The sequence below is a fragment of the Nuphar pumila genome, chromosome 7 (genome assembly GCF_984573655.1).
Source record: "Nuphar pumila chromosome 7, dmNupPumi1.hap1.1, whole genome shotgun sequence".
NCBI lineage: Eukaryota > Viridiplantae > Streptophyta > Magnoliopsida > Nymphaeales > Nymphaeaceae > Nuphar > Nuphar pumila.
The window spans coordinates 125,116,048-125,143,639 of NC_143255.1; the positions used below are offsets into that span (position 1 = coordinate 125,116,048).

A 27,592-nucleotide genomic window follows, 5' to 3' on the forward strand; every position below is an offset into this window, starting at 1 on the left:
ACGATTTGCTGCATTAAGACAGGAAAGAAAACCACCATCCTATTTGACCCGACCTGAAGTCCTTTGACAGTTTTGACGAAAATTTTGGCTCATATTTGAAATTTCAGAAACATGTGGCCAATATTTGAAATTAGGGGCCCTTGAATGATTTCCGAATTGAATATGTAATTCAGCATTAAGGTCTTATATTTTAGTCTGCCACATAATTAATATCTTATCTCTAGATTTGCACTCGCCTTTTTTTCCATGGAGAATATCAAAACCACCTTCGCGATCAAAGATGTTGGGTTGGTTGGTCCACAAGGGGCCATATGCCCCCAATAAGAAAGTGGTGGGGAGGATCTCTCTCTCTCTCTCTCTCTCTCTCTCTCTCTCTCTATTGTGATGGGAGAAGAGAAAGGAAAGAGAGAACATTGGGATCTCTCTCTAAGGCTGCGTTTGTGTGTCGCTAAGGCTGCGTTTGTGTGTCATGGAAAGAGAGAACATTTGGGGGTATTTGAAGTTTTGTTGTATTTAGTTGACTAGTAGTCTATTATTTTTGTACAAAATCAAAAGTTAACAAAACCCAAACTAGTCAATGAATTGACCCCGATTCATGAATCACTAGTGGACGAGCCTATTCGTGAGTCACTAGGTTTTCAAACGATGGCCTAACCCCAACTTCCCTATCAAAAGTCTCTCTCTCTCCCTAAGAGAATAATCCACCATGCCTCATTCTTATTCTCATGAACAAAATTGATGATGTATGAAAAAAAAGGAGATAAGATACCTGTGAATTCCAATTAGTCGTCACTGAAAGCACCCTTATCAAAGGTGACTTGGGAAGTTAAGCATAATTACAAAATATTCTGTTTTTTATCTATTTATTCAGGCTTTTTTCAATATATATTTGACAATTATGGGTTTACTTAAAGTGACAAAATAATGACAGTCAAATTCCCGTGAGTAATTGGAGATATTCATTTTTCTTACATTTTTATTAACAAAAATAAAAAAATTAAAAAGTGAGAATATACTTGAAAAAAGAAATAAAAATGAAAAAACAGATAAAAAATAAAATGGGCTGCTTTTCCAGTTAAATGCAGATGTAACAGTAAGCAGTTTAATAGAGTGATCAAAGAATATCCTATGTTTGTCACTATGCTTTTGAGTGAGCAAGTGTAAAAAAAAATATTCAAATTTTATTTTTTTATGGTGCTAAACTTTTTCTTTTCGTATTGATTCTTATATAATGGTTTGTTTTTTTCTTTGCTATAATCTTCACTTAGGATTGCCTAACAGTTCTTTTTATTAAACAAATTTTTATGTACTGCATGCATAATTCTCAATACTATTTCTCCTACACCTTTAATTTCCTTATTTTCCAAAAGAAGCAAAATGTTTTTAAATTCCTGACATTAAATTGGCTTATATATCTCCATGGTTTCATGTTCTATGCAGCATGATGCACAAGAAGAACAATATTGAAAGCAACATCAAGTGTTTTTTTCCCATAGGAAAGAAAGCAACGCATTGGAAATGAATGCATCCAGCAATTTCTTGCATGTAATGATTACCCAATTGGCCATGAGAACCATAAAACAAAAGAATCCCACTAACCAACACCTCATCAGCCACTGCATATAAATAGAAAACAGTGAAAAAATTCATCCAATGCCTTCACCAGTCACCATTTAAAACGCAGAACCAAAATACAGAGTGAGAGTCTTCGGACTTCCATTACAGCAACAATCCCTTTCTGAAAACAAAGGAAAAATGTTTGGAGTTGAGGATGTGTACAATGTGGTGTCTGGTACCTTCCCTTTATATGTCCCTTTCTTCCTAGGCTATGGCTCTGTAAGATGGTGGAAGATCTTTAGTCCCGAGCAATGAATAGCCATCAACAAGCTTGTTGCCTTTTTCACCCTCACTTTCTTCACCTTCCAGTTTGTGTCGTATGTCGATCCTTTCAACATGAATTATCGCTTCCTCGCCATCGATGCGCTCTCTAAGGTGATGATAGTGGTGATCCTGGCTCTATGAAACCCTCTCTTTCTCTTATGTGTAGGTTCCAGCTTCTCCAAGAGTGTCCATGATCCTTTTAAAAAACATACTTGCATGAGTTTTTCAATTAATTTAAACATGTAGATTCATTTATCATTGTTTATTTACTAAAAATCATGCTTTGGATCGAGCCAATTTAACAAGAATTCTTGAGTTTTAGTTAATCAAGTTTTTGGTGTAACATGTACCATTGATTTTTTATTTTTTTTGTTGAGCTAAAAATACATCTAAACATGAAAACTTTTTAAACTAATACATGTTTTCTACTAAATAAAGTATGAAGATCACATCTACAGGTTTAGATTAAACAAAACATATACAAATATGTTTTAAAAGGAGTCGCAAACGATCTAGTTGATAAAAGATATGAAACTCTCTCTCTCTCAATATATATATATATATATATATATATATATATATATATATATATATATATATATATATATATATATATATATATATATATATATATATATAAACACGTGTGTGTAAACATGCAATTTGATAAATTGCAGGATCCAACACTATAGAGCTAGTACGACTGCAGTTAACGATTCCATAGTTGGACTGTTAAAGCTAACCTGAATGATGGCAACTCGTAGAACTGTCCCACGCAGACCCACAACAAAGGATGCGATGGCCATAGCTGCTGGCCCTACAACGAACCTCAAGACCAACCCAAACACTGCCAATTTCGGCCCACATGCTACAAACGTCTCTTGTTGTGCCATGAAAACTCCTGCAAAAACAAATACCCTACAAATAAGCACAAAAAACACTAACTGAACATTGTTCATGCATGCTGATGGAGCAAGGTTTGATGAAGATGAAGCATCATGCATGCAAACATTTGGATCTGTCACCTGGGTGTGGGTGTGGGTGTGGGTGTGGGTGTGGGTGTAGGTATGGAGGGTATGACACAGCAAATCTAAAAAATGTGGGTACGGGACACGGCTATATATATATATATCACATAAATATAAATAAAATCAAAATAAATTGAATATAATATAAATATACATGATATATCTAAAATATATATTATATACTGAAAATATATTTATAAATTATAAATTGAATACAGGTGTGTATGTACGAAAGGTAAAATGGTGTGTCCAGGTCGACCCGGGTCAACACGGGTGTGGAGGGCAAAATGGAGTGTCCGTGTGACAGATTTGGACGCATTTCTTCTTAAGTTTTTACCACAAGGATGAAGAGCAAAGCAATTTGCAAGAGAACATGATCAGACTCACCCATGCTAAACATTGCCATTCCTCCACCAGCTTTAGACAGTATGATTACTGATCCTTCCATCAAACTTGGCATACCAAAGTGCCACCTGTGAATTTTATGGCACAAAGAGATATTCAGTTATCAATTAATAGAAAGGATCAAGAAGCATATTGTTACATCAAATCAAGGATTAATTAATACAGAGCTTCAAATCTAAATTTCTAAGAGTTTGTAAAAGTTATGAAGCTTACCTATTAGAGACCAGAGCCCATACAACACCAACGATGCTAGCATAAGAATTAGGGTTGAAAGCAAGCTTCAGCCACACCAGCTTCATTATCGTCCTCACTGAAGGGTTCTGGTTAGAAGTCATTACACTGTTCCTTGTTTTTCTGACCTCTAACACAAAAAGCAGCACTGTGAGCCACACAATGGCCTGCACCACAGATACCTGCACCACTAGCTCTTGTGCCATCTTCCCATACATGGCATTCAACAAGGGCACACCCACAACCAATGAGTTTGTGAGTGTAGACAGAGAGAAACATGTTATGGACCAGCAATAGCTCCCACTACTGCTGCACTTAGCCCATAGAGACAGGATCACCACTATCATCAACTTAGAGAGCGTGTCGGCGGCAAGGAAGCGATAATTCATGTTGAAAGGATCAACATGCGACACAAACTCGAAGGTGAAGAAAGGGAGGATGAAAAAGACAACAAGCTTGTTGATGGCTATGCATTGCTGGGGATTAAAAATCTTCCACCATCTTACAGAGCCATAGCCTAGGAAGAGAGGGACATACAAAGGGAAGGTACCAGACACCACATTGTAAACATCCTCAACTCTAATCATTTTTCCTTTGTTTTCGGAAAGGGATTGTTGCTGTAATGGAAGTCGGAAGACTCTCACTTTTAAATGGTGACTGGTGAAGGCATTGGATGAATCGTTCCTAGTTGCCACCGGCTCCTTGCTACCACGGGTGGGAGTGGGAGGGTTCAGCCTTGGGAAGAAAACGGAGGAAGAAACAAGAAGACTAATGTCTGTGTTTCTTGTTTCCTAAATTTAAAAAACTAAAGAACTCGTGTACAAAAGAAAAAGGTTGGCTTTTTTGGATAATTACAAGCCAACCATTGCTTGACTCGGCCGAGTCATTAGTGACTTGGTTGGCTTGACCGAGTCAAGGACAAAACTCGTCCGAGTTTTGAGCGACTTGTGACTAACCCGAGTCAATCGAGTCTTAAACAAGTCAAGGCAAATTTATGTTGGCTTGACCAGTAACTGAGCAATTCGAACCGAGTGAACCGACGAGTTTTTAGACCTTGGGTTACATCTATACCATCGAGATGAGCGGAGCCCTTATGAGCAAAAAGGAGAAAAGAAAAAAAATTCTCACGTATCATAGGGTTTATGGCAAACTCTGGGATTTTTGGTCCGGGTTAGAGTCTAAAAATCTGTAATTTGAGCATTGTGGGATTTCATTATAGAACTAATCCCAACTATTGTATCGTCCTAACGAATGCGTGGTGATTTGGGTTGAAAGCCAGAACACAAATTCTAGCTAAACCTGAACAAGCTCCCATGAAGAGTCGAATGGCAAGGAGAGTTGGTCCCCCCTTAAATTGTGCACCATATTTCACTTTCACCAACAGACCCTAAACCCTAACTTTGAATCTTCTGAAAAACCACACCCTGATTTAGAAACCTAAACCCTAAACCTAACCTCTACCATCACGTCATGTTAACCTGCCATAATTTGGCTATTAAATGCAGAAACTATAATATAGTATACGTTAACCTGCCATAATTTCACTGCGTACTATTCTTAGCCCTTAAATATTACATTTAAAGAAAATAACCGCCACACTCTGCCAGGCACAGAGGTGTCCTGGACAAGTTGAGTTTTTGTTTAGGTGTTTCATTCACTTTTACTTAATTTTTTTATTTTTTATTTTTCTCGCAAGTGTTCTGGACACCACTGCTTCAGAAGGAGGGGCGGCAGACCAAAAAAAGGTGTCCCGCTAGATCTGCAAGATGCCGTGTTCCAGGCATTCCATGTCTGACGTTTGCTTCAGGTGCATGGAGCACGGATTAAAGCAACCCACGAATGCAGCTCTCCACTCAATCCAAAGTGCCCTGAGGACTGTTTGGATGGGAATTAGTTCAGCCCAAACCTGGCCCATGAACTAAATTGGGCATGCACCAGCTGGCCTTGTACTAAATGGGTCGAGTCATGCTCCTGGGTTCTTTTTCTTCTTGCTAGCACCAAAGGGTGAACGTTGGGATAGGCTGACCCAATATGACCTGATGTCCATTAGGGTCCAATGGGCCAGGCGCTGGAAATGGATTGTATGTGAGCTGAATCCTGATTGATGCTATCCAAATCTGAATTTTGTCCAGTCAAATTAGATCCGAGACCGAATTACCTTTAAGATATGATGATGTAAGTTTAAATCTTGATTCCAAATACACATGCTGATGCTGGATCCGGCAAAAGAAGACCGAAATCAAGGATTTCAGATGGAAAATGTTTAAATAAATTGGATTAAATCATAACAAGATATATAGTTCTGAATCAGAAAATGATCCAATTGTGTAAATCCAAATCCGACATGAATTATATCTTTTCAGATCTTACATTAATGATCCATATCAGAAAAGTGATGTGTTGCATCAGATTCGAGGACTGACCATACCCGGTTCATTTGCACCCGTAACCCGAACCTTGACTTGACACCAGGATTGGGCTGATTCTTTGGAAGAATTGTTCCGAATTTGCTTCTATAAAGGGCCGATTGAGATTTAATAATATTAAATTTTTTAAAGGGTTTTAAATAAGTTTTTAATATTTGTTTTTGTTTTTAATGACATGATTCCAATCAATTTTTGGTTCAATTCTAAATCGGCCGATTTTCAAAATCTATTCAAACCCAGAAACCCATTTTGACAAAATACATGCTAACTTTTGTGAGAGGGAGAGAGGGTTTGTCCAACTAGGCCACGCTCATCCAGGTGACTCAGACTGCCCAAGATACGGACCATGCAGTAACACCCAGGGTAGATCATGTCCAATCACATTGCACATTTTGAGTGTGCCGCTGCACCTGACCCCCCTCCATCTCTGGGGTACAGCCTGTCATAGCTGCCCAACAGAAGATAGAGGGCAGACTGGGTGCATCAGCACACTAAAGTATGCAATATGATTGCACCTAATCTTCAGTCACAAACACCTTGATACACCAAACATGAGGCTGAGGTGAAAAGATGAGGTTCCATATGATTGCACAAACAGTTGTGCATTAAGCACCTGATCACCCTCCATCTTGAGGACAAGGCCTGTCAGGTGCAGGACCCAAGATTTGATGGAGGGCGTAATACAACCATTTAAGTGTCCCTCTTCTCTCTTTTTTTTGGGGTTCACCTCCCCCCTAGTAATCACATTCAACTTTCCTCTTCCAGGACTTATTGGTGTTCCAAAAAGCGCGCCAGTCTCAATGATCTTGAAGATATATGTGGTCTCTAAACAAATTAATAAAAATGCAGCTAAGTAATGATATTACAGCGCGCGCGCACACACACACACACACACACACACATATATATATATATATACTGCGATTACATTCTTCTTAGCACCCATTACATTATTAAAATTTTTAAATAATGTTAGATACATGTATATAACTGCCAAAATTTTCCGTTTCATGTCAGCACCCTATATGTTCACATTACTACATCAAACTAGAGGTGTACCATAAGATACATCTTGTATTGTATGATACACACTTGTATTCTATCGATTTTGCCCATAGTAACAATATGTATCATACCATATCATACGATACTTATAACATTGCCCTTGACAACTTATCAATTCTATCAAGTGACTGACACTTAATTGACAGATTTTCCGATAAGGCTATTGTAGGAGTTAATCTTCAAACTCGTCCAGCCTGCAACATATTTACAACAAAGGAGCACCAGGTAGGCAGGTGAGGGACAGATATACGGTCTCTTCATTCCTACTTATGGTTCTTGCTTCTGCAAGTCGCTGTGTTCTACTCTAACTGACTTTCTGTTAACCCCAGGAGTTGTTTTCACGCCCTTGGTGCCTAGACATAATTATGTAACAATACTCAACCCTAATAGTGATGAAAATTTCCATAACACCACACCTTTGATCCTTTAACCATCCATCACAGGGCTGACAAGAAAAATCCAATGCAAATCAAACATTAAATTGAAGGATGAGGCGAATAACGGAAAGAGATACTTCAATTCATGCGAAAATGCATCTAATCTGCTAATGATATTATACAGTATGTGATAGATAAAAGACATAGTGAATGACAGAAGTAAAACAACGATTTTCACTAAAAAAATACAACAATATCAAGTAATATATTATATATGCATACAGCGTGATAGAAATAGGAAAGGAAACACATATTGAGACTAAAAATTCGTTCAGATCATCAAGCTCTAAGAATCATCACCAGGATTCATCTTCTAATCGATTCCTTGACCTCTTCCTTTGGATACTATGCAATTTCCAACGAACAATAAACATAAAACCCTAGAGGTTTAGCGCGACAGAGAAAAAATGACGATTTGAAGATGAAGGAAGCGGAAGACACAGATCCGACGAATTATCTACCGATTCATGCCAGAAAGCATCCGATAGAGAGGAAAGAATGAAAAAGAAACAAAAAATACGACGTATTAGAAATGAAATAGGGAAAATAAACGAGATCAAAAGAATCCAAACCTTGATCTCGATTAATAGACCAATCGAACGTCAAATTACGCCCCTCGGCTTCGTGGATTTGAGATCCTCACGAGAATTCATCGTCCTAGAGTCGGTACCGATCATCGCCTGAGGATGATCGCTGGGATTCATTTTCCGATCGACTCTCTGCCTTCCTCCGTCGCAATCAGACATAATGGTGGGCGAGGATGATCCGAGTCAGACGAATTATCTACCGATTCACGCCAGAAAGCATCCAATAACGAAAAAAGAAACCAAAAATTCAACGCAGCAGAAATGATATAGGGCAAAAAACAGGAGATAACCTTGATCTCGATTTGTAGTCCAACCGAACATCAAATGACGCCTCCCGCCTTCGTGGATTTAAGATGCTCTCGAGGATTAATCGTGCAAGAATCTGTACCGATCATCGCCTGAGGATTATCACGAGGATTCATTTTGCCATTGACTCGTTGCCTTCTTCCGTTGCGATCGGACGCAATGGCGGGCGAGTCGATGCCTTCCTCCAATTCGAGACAGAACCGCGCGAAAGAGAGCACATTTGAAAAATGGGGGGGAGGGAGGGAACTGTTAGTTTATATAGCATGCGGATCACCAAAAGTCAGTTGGAGAGACGTGGATCGGATCCACTAAAAAGGAATAGAATCGTTAAACTTTGACCCTGATCCGGGTTGGACCTTATGTCAATGGGTTGGGTTTTACCAGGACCCGACTCATGCCAAACCCTATAGGGTCGGAGTCTGGTAATAGAGGAGGCCTCATTAGAAACCGGACTGGATTAATTTTTAGAGCCGGTATGGTTTGTGAAATTTCGTAGTTGGCATAGTGGGATTAGGGGTGGCAATCGTGTCGGGTTGGCGGGTCGACCCGACAGGTTGGCGGGTCAGCAGACCTCAACCCGAACCCGACCCGTTTAATAAACGGGTCGGCTGTGGCAAACACGAACCCGACCCGTTTAATAAACGGGTAACCCGACACGACCCGCCAACCCATTTAATAAATGGGTTGGGTCGGGTAAACGGGTTCTCAGGTTCGCGGGTCAGGTTGACGGGTCGGGTTGACGGGTCAGGTTGGCGGGTTGACCCACCCGCCTAACCCGTTTATTAAACGCGTCAGCCGGGTTGGCATACCCCCAACCCGAACCGGACCTGTTTAATAAACGGGTTACGCGGGTCGACCCGTTTATTAAACGGGTTGGCTTAAGCCCAACCCGAACCCGCCTAAGAGGCGGGTTGGTGGGTCGGGTTGGCGGGTCGTGTCAGAAATTGCCACCCCTAAGTGGGATGGGGCCTTAGACCGTTTTTTGGATAATTACAAGCCAACCATTGCTTGACTCGGCCGAGTCATTAGTGACTTGGTTGGCTTGACCGAGTCAAGGACAAAACTCGTCCGAGTTTTGAGCGACTTGTGACTAACCCGAGTCAATCGAGTCTTAAACAAGTCAAGGCAAATTTATGTTGGCTTGACCAGTAACTGAGCAATTCGAACCGAGTGAACCGACGAGTTTTTAGACCTTGGGTTACATCTATACCATCGAGATGAGCGGAGCCCTTATGAGCAAAAAGGAGAAAAGAAAAAAAATTCTCACGTATCATAGGGTTTATGGCAAACTCTGGGATTTTTGGTCCGGGTTAGAGTCTAAAAATCTGTAATTTGAGCATTGTGGGATTTCATTATAGAACTAATCCCAACTATTGTATCGTCCTAACGAATGCGTGGTGATTTGGGTTGAAAGCCAGAACACAAATTCTAGCTAAACCTGAACAAGCTCCCATGAAGAGTCGAATGGCAAGGAGAGTTGGTCCCCCCTTAAATTGTGCACCATATTTCACTTTCACCAACAGACCCTAAACCCTAACTTTGAATCTTCTGAAAAACCACACCCTGATTTAGAAACCTAAACCCTAAACCTAACCTCTACCATCACGTCATGTTAACCTGCCATAATTTGGCTATTAAATGCAGAAACTATAATACAGTATACGTTAACCTGCCATAATTTCACTGCGTACTATTCTTAGCCCTTAAATATTACATTTAAAGAAAATAACCGCCACACTCTGCCAGGCACAGAGGTGTCCTGGACAAGTTGAGTTTTTGTTTAGGTGTTTCATTCACTTTTACTTAATTTTTTTATTTTTTGTTTTTCTCGCAAGTGTTCTGGACACCACTGCTTCAGAAGGAGGGGCGGCAGACCAAAAAAAGGTGTCCCGCTAGATCTGCAAGATGCCGTGTTCCAGGCATTCCATGTGTCTGACGTTTGCTTCAGGTGCATGGAGCACGGATTACAGCAACCCACGAATGCAGCTCTCCACTCAATCCAAAGTGCCCTGAGGACTGTTTGGATGGGGATTAGTTCAGCCCAAACCTGGCCCATGAACTAAATTGGGCATGCACCAGCTGGCCTTGTACTAAATGGGTCGAGTCATGCTCCTGGGTTCTTTTTCTTCTTGCTAGCACCAAAGGGTGAACGTTGGGATAGGCTGACCCAATATGACCTGATGTCCATTAGGGTCCAATGGGCCAGGCGCTGGAAATGGATTGTATGTGAGCTGAATCCTGATTGATGCTATCCAAATCTGAATTTTGTCCAGTCAAATTAGATCCGAGACCGAATTACCTTTAAGATATGATGATGTAAGTTTAAATCTTGATTCCAAATACACATGCTGATGCTGGATCCGGCAAAAGAAGACCGAAATCAAGGATTTCAGATGGAAAATGTTTAAATAAATTGGATTAAATCATAACAAGATATATAGTTCTGAATCAGAAAATGATCCAATTGTGTAAATCCAAATCCGACATGAATTATATCTTTTCAGATCTTACATTAATGATCCATATCAGAAAAGTGATGTGTTGCATCAGATTCGAGGACTGACCATACCCGGTTCATTTGCACCCGTAACCCGAACCTTGACTTGACACCAGGATTGGGCTGATTCTTTGGAAGAATTGTTCTGAATTTGCTTCTATAAAGGGCCGATTGAGATTTAATAATATTAAATTTTTTAAAGGGTTTTAAATAAGTTTTTAATATTTGTTTTTGTTTTTAATGACATGATTCCAATCAATTTTTGGTTCAATTCTAAATCGGCCGATTTTCAAAATCTATTCAAACCCAGAAACCCATTTTGACAAAATACATGCTAACTTTTGTGAGAGGGAGAGAGGGTTTGTCCAACTAGGCCGCGCTCATCCAGGTGACTCAGACTGCCCAAGATACGGACCATGCAGTAACACCCAGGGCAGATCATGTCCAATCACATTGCACATTTTGAGTGTGCCGCTGCACCTGACCCCCCTCCATCTCTGGGGTACAGCCTGTCGTAGCTGCCCAACAGAAGATAGAGGGCAGACTGGGTGCATCAGCACACTAAAGTATGCAATATGATTGCACCTAATCTTCAGTCACAAACACCTTGATACACCAAACATGAGGCTGAGGTGAAAAGATGAGGTTCCATATGATTGCACAAACAGTTGTGCATTAAGCACCTGATCACCCTCCATCTTGAGGACAAGGCCTGTCAGGTGCAGGACCCAAGATTTGATGGAGGGCGTAATACAACCATTTAAGTGTCCCTCTTCTCTCTTTTTTTTGGGGTTCACCTCCCCCCTAGTAATCACATTCAACTTTCCTCTTCCAGGACTTATTGGTGTTCCAAAAAGCGCGCCAGTCTCAATGATCTTGAAGATATATGTGGTCTCTAAACAAATTAATAAAAATGCAGCTAAGTAATGATATTACAGCGCGCGCGCACACACACACACACACACACACACACACACACACACACATATATATATATATATACTGCGATTACATTCTTCTTAGCACCCATTACATTATTAAAATTTTTAAATAATGTTAGATACATGTATATAACTGCCAAAATTTTCCGTTTCATGTCAGCACCCTATATGTTCACATTACTACATCAAACTAGAGGTGTACCATAAGATACATCTTGTATTGTATGATACACACTTGTATTCTATCGATTTTGCCCATAGTAACAATATGTATCATACCATATCATACGATACTTATAACATTGCCCTTGACAACTTATCAATTCTATCAAGTGACTGACACTTAATTGACAGATTTTCCGATAAGGCTATTGTAGGAGTTAATCTTCAAACTCGTCCAGCCTGCAACATATTTACAACAAAGGAGCACCAGGTAGGCAGGTGAGGGACAGATATACGGTCTCTTCATTCCTACTTATGGTTCTTGCTTCTGCAAGTCGCTGTGTTCTACTCTAACTGACTTTCTGTTAACCCCAGGAGTTGTTTTCACGCCCTTGGTGCCTAGACATAATTATGTAACAATACTCAACCCTAATAGTGATGAAAATTTCCATAACACCACACCTTTGATCCTTTAACCATCCATCACAGGGCTGACAAGAAAAATCCAATGCAAATCAAACATTAAATTGAAGGATGAGGCGAATAACGGAAAGAGATACTTCAATTCATGCGAAAATGCATCTAATCTGCTAATGATATTATACAGTATGTGATAGATAAAAGACATAGTGAATGACAGAAGTAAAACAACGATTTTCACTAAAAAAATACAACAATATCAAGTAATATATTATATATGCATACAGCGTGATAGAAATAGGAAAGGAAACACATATTGAGACTAAAAATTCGTTCAGATCATCAAGCTCTAAGAATCATCACCAGGATTCATCTTCTAATCGATTCCTTGACCTCTTCCTTTGGATACTATGCAATTTCCAACGAACAATAAACATAAAACCCTAGAGGTTTAGCGCGACAGAGAAAAAATGACGATTTGAAGATGAAGGAAGCGGAAGACACAGATCCGACGAATTATCTACCGATTCATGCCAGAAAGCATCCGATAGAGAGGAAAGAATGAAAAAGAAACAAAAAATACGACGTATTAGAAATGAAATAGGGAAAATAAACGAGATCAAAAGAATCCAAACCTTGATCTCGATTAATAGACCAATCGAACGTCAAATTACGCCCCTCGGCTTCGTGGATTTGAGATCCTCACGAGAATTCATCGTCCTAGAGTCGGTACCGATCATCGCCTGAGGATGATCGCTGGGATTCATTTTCCGATCGACTCTCTGCCTTCCTCCGTCGCAATCAGACATAATGGTGGGCGAGGATGATCCGAGTCAGACGAATTATCTACCGATTCACGCCAGAAAGCATCCAATAACGAAAAAAGAAACCAAAAATTCAACGCAGCAGAAATGATATAGGGCAAAAAACAGGAGATAACCTTGATCTCGATTTGTAGTCCAACCGAACATCAAATGACGCCTCCCGCCTTCGTGGATTTAAGATGCTCTCGAGGATTAATCGTGCAAGAATCTGTACCGATCATCGCCTGAGGATTATCACGAGGATTCATTTTGCCATTGACTCGTTGCCTTCTTCCGTTGCGATCGGACGCAATGGCGGGCGAGTCGATGCCTTCCTCCAATTCGAGACAGAACCGCGCGAAAGAGAGCACATTTGAAAAATGGGGGGGAGGGAGGGAACTGTTAGTTTATATAGCATGCGGATCACCAAAAGTCAGTTGGAGAGACGTGGATCGGATCCACTAAAAAGGAATAGAATCGTTAAACTTTGACCCTGATCCGGGTTGGACCTTATGTCAATGGGTTGGGTTTTACCAGGACCCGACTCATGCCAAACCCTATAGGGTCGGAGTCTGGTAATAGAGGAGGCCTCATTAGAAACCGGACTGGATTAATTTTTAGAGCCGGTATGGTTTGTGAAATTTCGTAGTTGGCATAGTGGGATTAGGGGTGGCAATCGTGTCGGGTTGGCGGGTCGACCCGACAGGTTGGCGGGTCAGCAGACCTCAACCCGAACCCGACCCGTTTAATAAACGGGTCGGCTGTGGCAAACACGAACCCGACCCGTTTAATAAACGGGTAACCCGACACGACCCGCCAACCCATTTAATAAATGGGTTGGGTCGGGTAAACGGGTTCTCAGGTTCGCGGGTCAGGTTGACGGGTCGGGTTGACGGGTCAGGTTGGCGGGTTGACCCACCCGCCTAACCCGTTTATTAAACGCGTCAGCCGGGTTGGCATACCCCCAACCCGAACCGGACCTGTTTAATAAACGGGTTACGCGGGTCGACCCGTTTATTAAACGGGTTGGCTTAAGCCCAACCCGAACCCGCCTAAGAGGCGGGTTGGTGGGTCGGGTTGGCGGGTCGTGTCAGAAATTGCCACCCCTAAGTGGGATGGGGCCTTAGACCGTTTTTTGGATAATTACAAGCCAACCATTGCTTGACTCGGCCGAGTCATTAGTGACTTGGTTGGCTTGACCGAGTCAAGGACAAAACTCGTCCGAGTTTTGAGCGACTTGTGACTAACCCGAGTCAATCGAGTCTTAAACAAGTCAAGGCAAATTTATGTTGGCTTGACCAGTAACTGAGCAATTCGAACCGAGTGAACCGACGAGTTTTTAGACCTTGGGTTACATCTATACCATCGAGATGAGCGGAGCCCTTATGAGCAAAAAGGAGAAAAGAAAAAAAATTCTCACGTATCATAGGGTTTATGGCAAACTCTGGGATTTTTGGTCCGGGTTAGAGTCTAAAAATCTGTAATTTGAGCATTGTGGGATTTCATTATAGAACTAATCCCAACTATTGTATCGTCCTAACGAATGCGTGGTGATTTGGGTTGAAAGCCAGAACACAAATTCTAGCTAAACCTGAACAAGCTCCCATGAAGAGTCGAATGGCAAGGAGAGTTGGTCCCCCCTTAAATTGTGCACCATATTTCACTTTCACCAACAGACCCTAAACCCTAACTTTGAATCTTCTGAAAAACCACACCCTGATTTAGAAACCTAAACCCTAAACCTAACCTCTACCATCACGTCATGTTAACCTGCCATAATTTGGCTATTAAATGCAGAAACTATAATACAGTATACGTTAACCTGCCATAATTTCACTGCGTACTATTCTTAGCCCTTAAATATTACATTTAAAGAAAATAACCGCCACACTCTGCCAGGCACAGAGGTGTCCTGGACAAGTTGAGTTTTTGTTTAGGTGTTTCATTCACTTTTACTTAATTTTTTTATTTTTTGTTTTTCTCGCAAGTGTTCTGGACACCACTGCTTCAGAAGGAGGGGCGGCAGACCAAAAAAAGGTGTCCCGCTAGATCTGCAAGATGCCGTGTTCCAGGCATTCCATGTGTCTGACGTTTGCTTCAGGTGCATGGAGCACGGATTACAGCAACCCACGAATGCAGCTCTCCACTCAATCCAAAGTGCCCTGAGGACTGTTTGGATGGGGATTAGTTCAGCCCAAACCTGGCCCATGAACTAAATTGGGCATGCACCAGCTGGCCTTGTACTAAATGGGTCGAGTCATGCTCCTGGGTTCTTTTTCTTCTTGCTAGCACCAAAGGGTGAACGTTGGGATAGGCTGACCCAATATGACCTGATGTCCATTAGGGTCCAATGGGCCAGGCGCTGGAAATGGATTGTATGTGAGCTGAATCCTGATTGATGCTATCCAAATCTGAATTTTGTCCAGTCAAATTAGATCCGAGACCGAATTACCTTTAAGATATGATGATGTAAGTTTAAATCTTGATTCCAAATACACATGCTGATGCTGGATCCGGCAAAAGAAGACCGAAATCAAGGATTTCAGATGGAAAATGTTTAAATAAATTGGATTAAATCATAACAAGATATATAGTTCTGAATCAGAAAATGATCCAATTGTGTAAATCCAAATCCGACATGAATTATATCTTTTCAGATCTTACATTAATGATCCATATCAGAAAAGTGATGTGTTGCATCAGATTCGAGGACTGACCATACCCGGTTCATTTGCACCCGTAACCCGAACCTTGACTTGACACCAGGATTGGGCTGATTCTTTGGAAGAATTGTTCTGAATTTGCTTCTATAAAGGGCCGATTGAGATTTAATAATATTAAATTTTTTAAAGGGTTTTAAATAAGTTTTTAATATTTGTTTTTGTTTTTAATGACATGATTCCAATCAATTTTTGGTTCAATTCTAAATCGGCCGATTTTCAAAATCTATTCAAACCCAGAAACCCATTTTGACAAAATACATGCTAACTTTTGTGAGAGGGAGAGAGGGTTTGTCCAACTAGGCCGCGCTCATCCAGGTGACTCAGACTGCCCAAGATACGGACCATGCAGTAACACCCAGGGCAGATCATGTCCAATCACATTGCACATTTTGAGTGTGCCGCTGCACCTGACCCCCCTCCATCTCTGGGGTACAGCCTGTCGTAGCTGCCCAACAGAAGATAGAGGGCAGACTGGGTGCATCAGCACACTAAAGTATGCAATATGATTGCACCTAATCTTCAGTCACAAACACCTTGATACACCAAACATGAGGCTGAGGTGAAAAGATGAGGTTCCATATGATTGCACAAACAGTTGTGCATTAAGCACCTGATCACCCTCCATCTTGAGGACAAGGCCTGTCAGGTGCAGGACCCAAGATTTGATGGAGGGCGTAATACAACCATTTAAGTGTCCCTCTTCTCTCTTTTTTTTGGGGTTCACCTCCCCCCTAGTAATCACATTCAACTTTCCTCTTCCAGGACTTATTGGTGTTCCAAAAAGCGCGCCAGTCTCAATGATCTTGAAGATATATGTGGTCTCTAAACAAATTAATAAAAATGCAGCTAAGTAATGATATTACAGCGCGCGCGCACACACACACACACACACACACACACACACACACACACATATATATATATATATACTGCGATTACATTCTTCTTAGCACCCATTACATTATTAAAATTTTTAAATAATGTTAGATACATGTATATAACTGCCAAAATTTTCCGTTTCATGTCAGCACCCTATATGTTCACATTACTACATCAAACTAGAGGTGTACCATAAGATACATCTTGTATTGTATGATACACACTTGTATTCTATCGATTTTGCCCATAGTAACAATATGTATCATACCATATCATACGATACTTATAACATTGCCCTTGACAACTTATCAATTCTATCAAGTGACTGACACTTAATTGACAGATTTTCCGATAAGGCTATTGTAGGAGTTAATCTTCAAACTCGTCCAGCCTGCAACATATTTACAACAAAGGAGCACCAGGTAGGCAGGTGAGGGACAGATATACGGTCTCTTCATTCCTACTTATGGTTCTTGCTTCTGCAAGTCGCTGTGTTCTACTCTAACTGACTTTCTGTTAACCCCAGGAGTTGTTTTCACGCCCTTGGTGCCTAGACATAATTATGTAACAATACTCAACCCTAATAGTGATGAAAATTTCCATAACACCACACCTTTGATCCTTTAACCATCCATCACAGGGCTGACAAGAAAAATCCAATGCAAATCAAACATTAAATTGAAGGATGAGGCGAATAACGGAAAGAGATACTTCAATTCATGCGAAAATGCATCTAATCTGCTAATGATATTATACAGTATGTGATAGATAAAAGACATAGTGAATGACAGAAGTAAAACAACGATTTTCACTAAAAAAATACAACAATATCAAGTAATATATTATATATGCATACAGCGTGATAGAAATAGGAAAGGAAACACATATTAAGACTAAAAATTCGTTCAGATCATCAAGCTCTAAGAATCATCACCAGGATTCATCTTCTAATCGATTCCTTGACCTCTTCCTTTGGATACTATGCAATTTCCAACGAACAATAAACATAAAACCCTAGAGGTTTAGCGCGACAGAGAAAAAATGACGATTTGAAGATGAAGGAAGCGGAAGACACAGATCCGACGAATTATCTACCGATTCATGCCAGAAAGCATCCGATAGAGAGGAAAGAATGAAAAAGAAACAAAAAATACGACGTATTAGAAATGAAATAGGGAAAATAAACGAGATCAAAAGAATCCAAACCTTGATCTCGATTAATAGACCAATCGAACGTCAAATTACGCCCCTCGGCTTCGTGGATTTGAGATCCTCACGAGAATTCATCGTCCTAGAGTCGGTACCGATCATCGCCTGAGGATGATCGCTGGGATTCATTTTCCGATCGACTCTCTGCCTTCCTCCGTCGCAATCAGACATAATGGTGGGCGAGGATGATCCGAGTCAGACGAATTATCTACCGATTCACGCCAGAAAGCATCCAATAACGAAAAAAGAAACAAAAAATTCAACGCAGCAGAAATGATATAGGGCAAAAAACAGGAGATAACCTTGATCTCGATTTGTAGTCCAACCGAACATCAAATGACGCCTCCCGCCTTCGTGGATTTAAGATGCTCTCGAGGATTAATCGTGCAAGAATCTGTACCGATCATCGCCTGAGGATTATCACGAGGATTCATTTTGCCATTGACTCGTTGCCTTCTTCCGTTGCGATCGGACGCAATGGCGGGCGAGTCGATGCCTTCCTCCAATTCGAGACAGAACCGCGCGAAAGAGAGCACATTTGAAAAATGGGGGGGAGGGAGGGAACTGTTAGTTTATATAGCGTGCGGATCACCAAAAGTTAGTTGGAGAGACGTGGATCGGATCCACTAAAAAGGAATAGAATCGTTAAACTTTGACCCTGATCCGGGTTGGACCTTATGTCAATGGGTTGGGTTTTACCAGGACCCGACTCATGCCAAACCCTATAGGGTCGGAGTCTGGTAATAGAGGAGGCCTCATTAGAAACCGGACTGGATTAATTTTTAGAGCCGGTATGGTTTGTGAAATTTCGTAGTTGGCATAGTGGGATTAGGGGTGGCAATCGTGTCGGGTTGGCGGGTCGACCCGACAGGTTGGCGGGTCAGCAGACCTCAACCCGAACCCGACCCGTTTATTAAACGGGTCGGCTGTGGCAAACACGAACCCGACCCGTTTAATAAACGGGTAACCCGACACGACCCGCCAACCCATTTAATAAATGGGTTGGGTCGGGTAAACGGGTTCTCAGGTTCGCGGGTCAGGTTGACGGGTCGGGTTGACGGGTCAGGTTGGCGGGTTGACCCACCCGCCTAACCCGTTTATTAAACGTGTCAGCCGGGTTGGCATACCCCCAACCCGAGCCGGACCTGTTTAATAAACGGGTTACGCGGGTCGACCCGTTTATTAAACGGGTTGGCTTAAGCCCAACCCGAACCCGCCTAAGAGGCGGGTTGGTGGGTCGGGTTGGCGGGTCGTGTCAGAAATTGCCACCCCTAAGTGGGATGGGGCCTTAGACCGTTTTTTTGGATAATTACAAGCCAACCATTGCTTGACTCGGCCGAGTCATTAGTGACTTGGTTGGCTTGACCGAGTCAAGGACAAAACTCGTCCGAGTTTTGAGCGACTTGTGACTAACCCGAGTCAATCGAGTCTTAAACAAGTCAAGGCAAATTTATGTTGGCTTGACCAGTAACTGAGCAATTCAAACCGAGTGAACCGACGAGTTTTTAGACCTTGGGTTACATCTATACCATCGAGATGAGCGGAGCCCTTATGAGCAAAAAGGAGAAAAGAAAAAAAATTCTCACGTATCATAGGGTTTATGGCAAACTCTGGGATTTTTCAGCATTGACCTGATCTGCTTCCAGTTAAAACTGGGTCTAGAGCTTGGTGACTTGAAGAGGGCGTTTGGACTGTTGTGTTCCCTTTTATGTGGGACCCATAGTGGGAACCAACACCAGGCAAAAATGGAAAAGATTGTTGCATCTAAGGGTGGCAATCGGGTCGGGTTGGTGGGTCAGCATACCTCAACCTGAACCCGACCCGTTTATTAAATGGGTCGGCTGTGGCAATCACGAACCCGACCCGTTTATTAAACGGGTAACCCGACACGACCTGCCAACCCGCTTAATAAACTGGTTGGGTCGGGTAAACGGGTTGGCGGGTCAGGTTGGCGGGTTGACCCACCCACCTAGCCCGTTTATTAAACGGGTCAGCCAGGTTGGCGGGTTGGCATACCCCTAACACGAACCCGACCCGTTTAATAAACGGGTTAGGCGAGTCGACCCGTTTATTAAACGGGTTCATTTTTGCCCAACCCGAACCTGCCTAAGAGGCGGGTTGGCGGGTCGTGTCAGGTTTTGCCACCCCTAGTTGCATCCCTCGCCTCACTTGCATCCCCATATTTTTGGGACAATAGGGTTTTACCTCGCTTGTCCAGGAAACAGGCGCCTCGCAATGTGTCCAGCCTAGGGTGGCAAACGGATCGGATATGGTCAGATATCTGATCCCAGTCCGACATGCTATATTCAGATATGGATTCTTTAAGTAAATTCCAAATGGGAATTCAGATCGGATTCATATCTGTTCAATCATCTAACTTTTGGTCGGATCAGTGTTTTGTGTCGGATCTAGAGTTGATCTAATCAAAATCTGACCCCATTGTAATGTTTAGATGTAAATAGCTTGTTTTTATTCTATTTTTTTTGGACCCTGTACTGACACTTTCTTCGGATTCCAATTCAATCTCATCTCCTCGGATCAGGATCTAGATTTTGATCTACTGCTTACACTTTGTATTCATATCGGATCTGACAAGATCCAGCCTGAGTCTGACCCATTTGCATCCCTAGCCCAGCCGGAAGCAGATCAGGTCATGCTGAACATGAGCTTTTTGCTCATGCCAGCATTCGTTTGTTTGCATTTTGGATGAATGCCACCTAGCATATAATTGTTCCGTATGTTGGCATGAGCAAAAAAGCTCATGTGCAGCATGACCTGATCTGCTTCCAGTCCAGCTTACCAAACGGTACCGAAAGACTGTGCTTAGACAAAATTATGAGCTTATAATTATGTGTAAATGTGGAACTTCATGAACATTTATGACACAAAAAGCACTTATTGTGATGGTTACAAAGGATCAAATACTTTTCAGTGAAGCTATGTAGTTAGAGATATTATTGGAGGGCCATCTGTGAATTTGCCCAACCCTTGGAGTTGCCATCAATTCAAGAGCCCAAGAATCACATAGTAAGCGATCAACAGAGGCAAGCACACAAGGATCCCAAAAATGACCCTGCAAATTAAACCAAGATGAGATTGCATGAGTGTAGAACATGCGTGCATGTCTTGGTGCATAAAGAAAGAGCTAGAGCGCGAGACTCATTGAGATCAGGTGCAATGTGATTTCACACTTTAAGTATGCTGCACCTCATCACCCACCATCTGCTGTTGGGCCGCACAGCTGACAGGCTGTATCCCAAAGATGGTAGGTGATCAAATGCAGCAGTACACTAAAAGCATGCAGTCACATTGCACCTGATCCTCCCTCGCCTAGGAGCAGAGACTTACGCTGTACTGAGCACCTCGGCGTGCAGATCATACTCCCTCGCATAGATGAATGAGGTGATTGATTGTGGCACTGCGGCCTGTCACGAGAATTGAGACAGCCATGGTTACTTGTTTTTCTCATTCAGTATATGAACTAGTAGGGATCAGATAACCATGCAATATATCCACTGTTTTTTTTAAATAATGAGGAAACCTGCCAGGGTTTCAGACCACTCAGGGTGGGTTTGTAACCACTTTGGCTCGATCCTACGTTTTGTAACAAAATAAAACATGTAAACAAATATGCAAAAAAGGTTCTTTGGTTTTTTTCTCTCTTTTTTTTTTTTGCTTAATTCTAACCATACAGATGTGATCTACATACTTGATTGGATAGGAACCAGCTCCTGGATTGTCCAATTTTAATATATAGATAGGTATTTATAGAGTTCGATTTCCCAAAATGTTTGAAGTTTTGAAGCGAATGAACCAACTGCATCTGTGAGGCCAGAATTGTGAAACCCTCTCTCTCTCTCTTTATGTGTAGGTTCCATGATCCTTTTAAAAAACATACTTGCAAGAGTTTTTCAATTAATTCAAACCTGTAGATTCATTTATCATTGCTTATTTACTAAAATCATGCTTTGGATTGAGCCAATTTAACAAGAATTTTTGATTTTTTTCTGTTGAGCTAAAAATACATCTAAACATAAGAATTTTTTAATCTAATACATGTTTTCTACTAAATAAAGTACGAAGATCACATCTACAGTCTACAGGTTTAGATTAAACAAAACAGATACAAATATGTTTTTTAAAGGAGTTTCAGACGATCTAGGAGATAAAAGATCTGCAACTCTCTCTCTCTCTATATATATATATATATATTATTTATTTATATTTATATGTATATATATAAACACGTGTGTGTGCACATGCAAGTACGACTGCAGTTAACGATTCCATAGTTGGCATGAACTGTTAAAGCTAACCTGAATGATGGCAACTCGTAGAACAGTCCCACGCAGACCCACAACAATGGATGCGATGGCCATAGCTACTGGCCCTACAACGAACCTCAAGACCAACCCAAACACTGCCAAGCTCGGCCCACATGCTACAAACTTCTCTTGTTGTGCCATGAAAACTCCTGCAAAAACACATACCCTATAAATAAGCGCAAAAAACACTAACTGAACATTGTTCATGCTGATAGAGCAAGGTTTGATGAAGATGAAGCATCATGCAGGTAAACATTTGGATCTGTCACCTGTGTACAGGTGCGGGTGTGGGTACAGGTATGGAGGGTATGAAAAGGCAATTCCAAAAAGTGTGGGTATATATGGGACACGGCTATATATATACATATATACAAAGACAAACTAAATTCAAAATAAATTCAATATAATATAAATATACATGATATATCTAAAATATATATTATATACTGAAAATATATTTATAAATTATAAATTGAATACAAGTATGAATGTACGAAAGGTAAAATGGTGTAGTCGACACGGGTGTAGAGGGCAAAATGGAGTGTCCGTGTGACATAGATTTAGATGCATTTCTTCCTAAGTTTTTACCACAAGGATGAAGAGCAAAGCAATTTGCAAGAGAACATGATCAGACTCACCCATGCTAAACATTGCCATTCCTCCACCAGCTTTAGACAATATGGTTACAGATCCTTCCATCAAACTTGGCATACCAAAGTGCCACCTGTGAATTTTATGGCACAAAGAGATATTCAGTTATCAATTAATGGAAAGGTGCAACTATGATCTCCTTAAAGAAATAGTAAATATATATATCCCATACTTGGTGACATACTTCCATCTTCAAGGTCCCTTGTCTAAAGGGACTAACATGCATCTTTGAAAATGTTCTGGGCTGGTTAAGTCAGTATAACCTGCTAGCACCACTTTTTGAATCTTGCCCAAGCTACAGTTTTAAAAAAGAGATGCTAACAAAAATTTTCAGCTGAGATTTGAATCTTTCCCTGGCTAGACTTTTCAAAAAGAGATGCTAACATAAATTTTCAGCTGAGATCAAACTTATCACCAACAAAAACACCATGGCATCCTTATGCATGAATCTTAGATTTGGGTTTATAGTAGTTCAAAATCATCCCACTTGAACAGAAAATATATATTGCATCTAAAAACTTAGGAAGAAATGCATCTAAATCTATGTCACACGGACACTCCATTTTGCCCTCTACACTGTAACCTTTTTCAAATTTCAAAATGATACATTCACAACATTTTCTCAGAAAGTTTGGACCTAAGTACTTGTTTTTCCTATTTGCACTACAATTTCCTCTACATCAAATCTAAATTTATAAGAGTTTGTAAAAGTTATCAAAATTAAGTATGAAGCTTACCTATTAGAGATAAAAGCCCATACAACACCAACAATGCTAGCATAAGAATTTGGGTTGAGAGCAAGCTTCAGCCACACCACCTTCATTATCGTCCTCACTGAAGGCTTCTCAGTCTTTACACTACTCTCATTTCCTTGCAACTCTTTTGTCATGTCAATTGACACAACATGAGAATTCTTACTAGAAGCCATCACAGATATGACACTGCTCCTTGCTTTTCTGACCTCCAACACAAAAAGCAGCACTGTGAGCCACACAATGGCCTGCACCACAGAGACCTGCACCACTAGGTCTTGTGCCATCTTTCCATACATGGCATTCAATAAGGGCACACCCACAACCAATGAGTTTGTGAGTGTAGACAGAGAGAAACTTGTTATGGACCAGCAATAGCTCCCTTTACTGCTGCACTTAGCCCATAGAGCCAAGATCACCACTATCATCACCTTAGAGAGCGCATCGGCGGCGAGGAAGCGATAATTCATGTTGAAAGGATCGACATGAGATGCAAACTCGAAGGTGAAGAAAGGGAGGGTGAAAAAGGCAACAAGCTTATTGATGGCTATGCATTGCTCAGGACTAAAGATCTTCCACCATCTTACAGAACCATAGCCTAGGAAGAGAGGGACATATAAAGGGAAGGTACCAGACACCACATTGTACACATCCTCAACTCCAATCATTTTTCCTTTGTTTTCAGAAAGGTAGTTGTAATGGAAGCCCGAAGACTCTCACTCTTGATTTTGCTTATGCCTTTTAAATGGTGACTGGTGAAGGCATTGGATAAAAATTTTCACTGTTTTCTATTTATATGCAGTGGCTGATGAGGTGTTGGTTAGTGGGATTCTTTTGCTTTATGATTCTCATGGCCAATTGGGTAATCATTACATGCAAGAAATTGCTGGATGCATTCATTTCCATGGCTTGCTTTCTTTCCTATGGGAAGAAAACACTTGATGTTGCTTTCAATATTGTAGCTTCTTGTGCATCATGCTGCATAGAACATGAAACCATGGAGATATATAAGCCAATTTAATGTCAGGAATTTAAAACCATTTTTCTTCTTTTGGAAAATAAGGAAATTAAAGATGTAGGACAGAAATAGTCTTGAGAATTTATAATGCATGCAGTACATAAAAATTCGTTTAATAAAAAGAACTGTTAGGCAATCATAAGTGAAGATTATAGCAAAGAAAAAACAAACCATTATATAAGAATCAATACTAAAAAAAAAAGTTTAGCACCATGAAAAAATAAAATTTGAATAATTTTTTTTTACACTTGCTCACTCAAAAGCATAGTGACAAACATAGGATATTCTTTGATCACTCTATTAAACTGCTTACTGTTACATCTCCATTTAACTGGAAAAGCAACACATTTTATTTTTTATCTGTTTTTTCATTTTTATTTCTTTTTTCAAATATATTCTCGTTTTTTTTGTTTTTTGTTTTTTTGTGTTTGCTAATTAAAATGTAAGAAAAATGAATATCTCCAATTACTCACGGGAATTTGACTGCCATTATTTTGTCACTTTAAGTAAACCCGTAATTGTCAAATATATATTGAAAAAAAGGCTGAATAAATAGATAAAAAACAGAATATTTTGTCATTATGCTTAACTTCCCAAGTCACCTTTGATAAGGGTGCTTTCAGTGACAACTAATTAGAATTCACAGGTACCTTATCTCCTTTTTTTCATACATCATTAATTTGTTCATGAGAATAAGAATGATGCACGGTGGATTATTCTCTCAGAGAGAGAGAGAGAGAGAGAGAGAGAGAGAGAGAGAGAGAGAGAGAGAGAGAGAGTTGTATCTTATTCCAACCCCTTGGCTAAATCCATGTAAGCATATATTTTAGCCATGAATGTGGAATATGGAATACATGCCTCCACCATGAGAGGAAATTTTGCAAGTTTTAATTGTGGTCTTTGCCATTGTCAAGAGTAGTGCGCAATCTGCACAATTTATTCCATTCACGTTTACAGATGGAAATGAGACACGTTATCTAAGAATTAATGCCACGGTATACCAGTAACACAAGTGGGCTCTAAATGGGTCTGGACTTATGGTCCAGATCCAGGATACAATTTGTTTGTTGGCCCTTATTCAAGGGAGTTCTAGCTTATGGTTCGAGCATAAAAGCACATAGACTCGATCTTAATATGCTCCATATCATGGCTTGTGGTGGGCCCTCCATTACCAGCAACTTGGCTTCTAAAAGTTCCACCTTGGTTTCAGAATTTCAGATGACATGAGGCATGTTGGAAGTTGTCCTCCATTATAAGAAACGAACAAAGTGATGGATCAAAGGAAGTAGTATCCCACACTCGATTCTTGGATGGACTATAGCCATATCGGATCCACTTCGGTGCCATGCAGGTGTTGGACACAGCATTCAAGTTCCTATGCTAGGGATGTAAACAATTCAGATTCAGATTGGATGTGACCAATATCATATTTCACTAAACGGATTTGAATTCGATTTCAGATTTGGATGGTGAAGAGCTCTTACCAGATCTGATTTTTTACATGTAAATGGATTGGGATATCTGTTAAAATTCTGATATTTATCAGATTCAGTTATGAAAAATCAAAATCACATCCATATCCAATTATAATTGGATATGGTTTTGGCTTACCAAATGCAAATAAATGTAATCGAATTCAGTCAGATATCAGATAAAGTTAAATCCATTGGCATCCCTAAACAGTGCTCAACGGCTGGGTCCAGCTAAGGGTACAAATGGAAAGAAAATCTAGCACTCGACCAAATATATTTGAATGGTACTCAACCTAATGACTGGAAGCCACGTTGCAACGGCCTCCTCTTTAAGAGTGACATTAGCAACGTAACACCCGATCTGGGACCTTAAGAGTCAAAGTCTGGTTGATATTACTTTTCAGAGAGAAAACATATAGAGTTCACACAGAGAAAGCATGATTAATTTTTTTTTAATAACTTAATTCCTTTTACAAAGTTTATCATTCATAACATGCAGAAATAATGATTGCATAAGTATTCAATGACAAAAAATAAACTAACAAGTAATCTGCTACAAAATCGGAGTAGTCGATCACATCTTGCCTGCACTAGAGTGCCTGAAACCTACAGTTGGTTGGTGAGTCTACAACTCAGTAAAGAATATTTATAAGCTGGTAAATAACGTTAGCTTATAACTGCAGTGGACTCTAAACTCCTAATCTAAGTTTAGTTTTTGACATACCACACAAGGTTTCTATATTTTAAATTTTCTCTTTAACTCTCAATCAAACACTCACTCATGCAAAACTATAACACTAGATCAGCTATACTGGTCATAGTCGTCTATGGGCATAACAACTCATATAAAATACTCTAATTTTGTATTGTTGGCAAGACTATGAACCATACACTTTCAGTGATTCTCGGATCACCAAACACTGCAGTGAAACAACAAGAGGGACCCAACTGGTAGCAAGGCTGGAGGTCAGTCTCAAATTCAAACTCAACATGGTTAATGTTGTAACCTAACCATAATGACTTTCAATAATCTATAGTTGTCTAGTGTCTCACATATTATGTGAATATAATCCTAAGTCATATTTTAAGTTTATTACATTGAACCTTTGTAACACCTCGATCTGGAACCTCAAGAGTTCAAGTTTAGTTGGTATTACTTCCCAGAGGAAAGAATGCAAAGCTTACACAGAGAAAACGTGGCTGAAAAAAAAACTTTTTATTTCATTTCCATCCTCAACTTTTTCTTACAATGTTCATCATTCATAACAGAATAAAAATAATTACAATTTATTCAATGACAAGGAAAAGAAATTATACCAACTGCTCTGCTGAAACTGCTTACACTATGACTGATATTAATACCTGGAACCTACA

The 27,592-nt window shown here is 40.4% G+C and overlaps 1 protein-coding gene and 1 pseudogene across 1 annotated transcript; both read right to left on the reverse strand.

Annotated features, from left to right (window-relative positions):
- Positions 1-2,567: 2,567 nt before the first annotated feature.
- LOC149833358 (auxin efflux carrier component 5 pseudogene) lies at positions 2,568-4,132 on the reverse strand (annotated as a pseudogene).
- A 16,711-nt stretch (positions 4,133-20,843) lies between these two features.
- LOC149833359 (auxin efflux carrier component 5-like) lies at positions 20,844-24,478 on the reverse strand. Its single transcript, XM_090012812.1, has 5 exons — positions 23,714-24,478; positions 22,964-23,049; positions 22,317-22,474; positions 21,349-21,425; positions 20,844-21,073 (listed from the first exon to the last, which is right to left on the reverse strand). Exons 1-5 carry the CDS (start codon positions 24,394-24,396, stop codon positions 21,001-21,003), a joined length of 1,077 nt encoding a protein of 358 aa, XP_089868938.1. The 5' UTR covers positions 24,397-24,478; the 3' UTR covers positions 20,844-21,000.
- Positions 24,479-27,592: the final 3,114 nt, after the last annotated feature.

Excerpts from the sequence above, each read along its gene's own strand:
- LOC149833359 (XM_090012812.1), bottom strand. The coding sequence starts at position 24,396 with ATGATTGGAGTTGAGGATGTGTACAATGTGGTGTCTGGTACCTTCCCT. Across the intron at positions 23,050-23,713 it reads TGGGCTTTTATCTCTAATAG|GTGGCACTTTGGTATGCCAA; the intron begins GTAAGCTTCATA and ends TAAAATTCACAG. Across the intron at positions 22,475-22,963 it reads AATGGCAATGTTTAGCATGG|GAGTTTTCATGGCACAACAA; the intron begins GTGAGTCTGATC and ends GTGTTTTTGCAG.